We start from the raw sequence: 3,683 nt of genomic DNA, 5'->3' as shown, positions 1-3,683 counted from the left end.
TCATAGAAATTTGTTTATGTTTAAGTGAGAAATGATAATATTGATTTATACGTACATCCATTACCATGAGATACAGATGCTGAATTTGTAAGAGACTACTGTTCCTTTCCTTTCTTCTTTTCTTTTGTATTATCTAAAGTGAACTATTGACCAGTTTTACAAAGTACATCAGGGGTCACATGGCAACCCCAGAAACTGAAAAGAGACAAAAATCTTTGATAACAATAGTAGTTTAAAATAAAAACCCTAATCCACTACTTCTGGGTATTATCATTTTCTTAATTTGATCTTAATCTTGGCTTTTGAAGAAGATTTTGTTGATGCTGCGTGAAGATGGAGTTCTGATGTTTTATGAGTTCCCTTTTGGTTTCCTTTAGATTGAGATTTCTTCCTTCTCTTCATTCCAAATGAAGAAAGCTTTCGCTTCTCCTTCTCCTTTATTGTATCCAGCTTGGGTTTCCATTGACGTGACGCAACTAGCAACCTGTAATCCTTCTGTAACTGAGGAGTGGTACATATTCTGCTCCTGCTTTTACTTGAGCTATCATCTTGCTCAGACTCCTTGATTTTGTCTTGTTCCATCAGTTGCGATATAAACTCATCAGACACGCGTATCCTCAGGCACCCAGATGGAGATTTTTGTATATCAAAGGGTTGGCAAGTGGCAGCCTTCTTTAGGAGCGCATTTCTTGAGTCTCTGCTAGAGGAAGATGACGAGGGGGGCTGGGAGGAAGTGTTGACAAAGGAGGCGATGGTAACAAATGATAGAACCGACTGGAAACAATGTTTAGGGAGGAGAAAGTACTTGTGTCCAAGCTGAAGCTGGTCGTTTTCAGACAAAGCCGGGATCTTTTGCCCTATATAGAAAGAATCCGAGCGGCACACCAGATGCTTCGGATACTCCACCAACAGCTCTGATACGTGTATGGGTCGATCGTAGATCTTCACCAGCCCATCGGATTTGATGAGCTTAATAGTCTCCACCGGTGGGTCAGGGCGGATATGCACGCAGGAGATGTGGTTGCCCATGAGATGAAAACACCAAGGGATCATATGCAGTTTCAAAAATTTGATGCCCATGATAAAACAAAGAAAGCTAAGTTGAGGTCATGAGTGGATGATGATGATGAGAAGAAGGGAAAGCTCAGTTTCTGGGTTTCTGGTATTCTGAGATTAGGTGAGTTTTAGTAGTAGAAAACAAGTAGACAAGAGAGATGCGTGCGGGTTGTGGATGAGAAGAGAGAAATTATATACAGAAATGGAGATGGAAGAAGAAGTGGTTAAAGAAGAAATGAGAGCTTGGTTTTTAGCGAGAGGCGTGAGAGGCAGGTAAAGCTATAAATTTTTTTTTTTTTTTTTTTTTTTTACCAACTTTGACACTCGAGTTTGACTGAAACTTTTGGGTATTTTTCATGGAACGCCAAATGAGGCTAAAAGAAAGAATAAAAAAGAAAAAAATTATAATTTATTTGAATTAAATCCCGCCTTTGCCACTTGCTAAGTTGTTATAATCTGACAAGCAGATTCTCTCCTTGCCTGCTGATTGGTCAGCAAACCCCTGCGTAATTATCTCTTTAGCTAGTTGCCTAATTCCATCCATTTTAACTTTTTCATCTTATGCTTCCTTGTGCTATTGGTTGCTGTGTCCAATAATAATTAATTAACAATTATTTAAGATTTTTTTTTGTGAATTTTTAATTCGGAAGTGGATAATATTTTTAATTAAATTAAAATATAAATGCAATCCTCTACTTAAATTTTGCTTTATATTACTTTACTACAATAAAAAAAATAATGACCAAATGTATAATTTAATTTATTTTCACTTTTTCATAATTTTATTTTATTTTCTAATTTTATTTTATTTTATTTACTAATTTAACTTTTAAATAGTAAATATCTTAATTTTTATTATATGAAAGCGAGTGCATATTTTTTTAAATTTCAATTTAAAATAATTTAATTAAGACTTATAGATGCTATCATTTCCATGTATTCACAAATATAGATCTAATTTATTTTATTAGGAAATATATTTAATATAATTAAATTTTATTTTAATGTTTCATATATATATTTATATAATAATTATATTATTAAATTATTTTTAAAATCTACAGATTTTACTTTTTCAATTTATATTATATAGATATATTAATTGAAAATAAATTTGATAAATAATTTAGAACAAATTAAAAAACCTATATTTATAAAAAAGAGTAATATTCTAACACTTTTGCTCATTTCATAATTTTGTAAAAATTTAATTTAATTTAGTTTTTTATAATTTTTTATTTAAAATAAAAGAATTTATTTAATAAAATATCACTTATTTAAAAAAAATTATAAAAAAAAAAAAAAGACAGAGAAAGCAACGTAGATTGATTTAATAGGATATGGGATTAGCCTCACTCTCACCAACACTGTGAGGCATTCCGTATCGGCCACTCATCAAGAATTAAGGTTGCGTACGACAAGGATTTGTGTCCCTCATAACATTGAACAAAATCCCATCTTGATTTTTGTAATTTCACTACGTTTTCCTAAATGTTGACTCTTCCTCTTTCCCATATACACTTTTATTTTTACTGTAGACCAACCCTTATTCTTTTTCTAATAAGTAACTTCACAAATAAGGGAAATTAATGGAAGCCGTCTGTTTGATGTATAATAATTTGTGAAACATAAAAACTTTAGGAAAATAATTTTCATAATTTTTATCCACTTTATATTTATATATATAAAAAAATTATTAATTTTTTAATTATATTTATTTTAAAAATTTTAAATTTTATTAAATATTAAAATATTTTTTAAAAATAAATAAAATGAAATAAAATTATAATAGTTAATTTATATATTATTATAATATAAAAAATGAATAATAATTTTAAAATGATTAAAAAATAAATTATTTTAATAAAATTAAGGTATTTAAATATGTATTTAATTTTAATAAAGTTATATAAAAAGTTAGCAGTGTTCATAAAATTTGCAAATTTAGAAAATGAAGTACTTTTTGAAAACAATAAAAGATTTTTAATAACAATTTAATTTTCTTTTTACTATAAAAAATATTTTATATTACATAACTTTTCATGAGTTTATTAAATTGAAAAAATATTATTTTTAAATAAATAAAATTTAAATATTAAAATATTACTATCTATCAATATGATTTTATATAAAAGGTGTTTATTATAATATTATTATATAATATGTTCCAAATAAAATTATATAATATGTTTCAAATGTTTTAAATTTAATAATAATAATATAAAAATATATCTATGTTCATTAGTTTTTATATTATAAAAAATAGAGTTGGTTGTCAAGTTTTCTGAAAATTTAACTAATATCGATTAGTAAATAAGATATTCCGCGATTATAAATATAGTGAAATTTACTAGATTATATTTTCTAACAATAACTTCAAGTAAAATCTATCTCTACAGTTGAGAGGGTAAATTTTTAACGGAGAAATGAGACATGCTATTTTTTAATATTTTTTTTATAAAATCAAATATTATATTATGATATTTTTAATAGGTGGTTGTATTTTCGAGTATTAACATATAATTTATTTTTATTTTATTTATAAAAATATTAAAATTTATTTATAAATTTTTTTTATAAAGTGTCACTTTATATATTCCTATGAGATGTCATTATTTTCAATTAAT

General features: G+C 26.5%; 1 protein-coding gene across 1 annotated transcript; it reads right to left on the bottom strand.

Annotated features, from left to right (window-relative positions):
* Positions 1-270: 270 nt before the first annotated feature.
* LOC110621542 lies at positions 271-1,029 on the bottom strand. Its single transcript, XM_021765816.1, has one exon. The coding sequence runs from the start codon at positions 1,027-1,029 to the stop codon at positions 271-273; it is 759 nt and encodes a 252-aa protein (XP_021621508.1).
* Between the last annotated feature and the right edge of the window lie 2,654 nt (positions 1,030-3,683).

The sequence above is a fragment of the Manihot esculenta genome, chromosome 8 (assembly GCF_001659605.2).
Source record: "Manihot esculenta cultivar AM560-2 chromosome 8, M.esculenta_v8, whole genome shotgun sequence".
Taxonomy (NCBI): domain Eukaryota; kingdom Viridiplantae; phylum Streptophyta; class Magnoliopsida; order Malpighiales; family Euphorbiaceae; genus Manihot; species Manihot esculenta.
The sequence above is the reverse complement of the archived record's forward strand: the minus strand, read 5'-3'. Positions and strand labels throughout refer to the sequence as shown.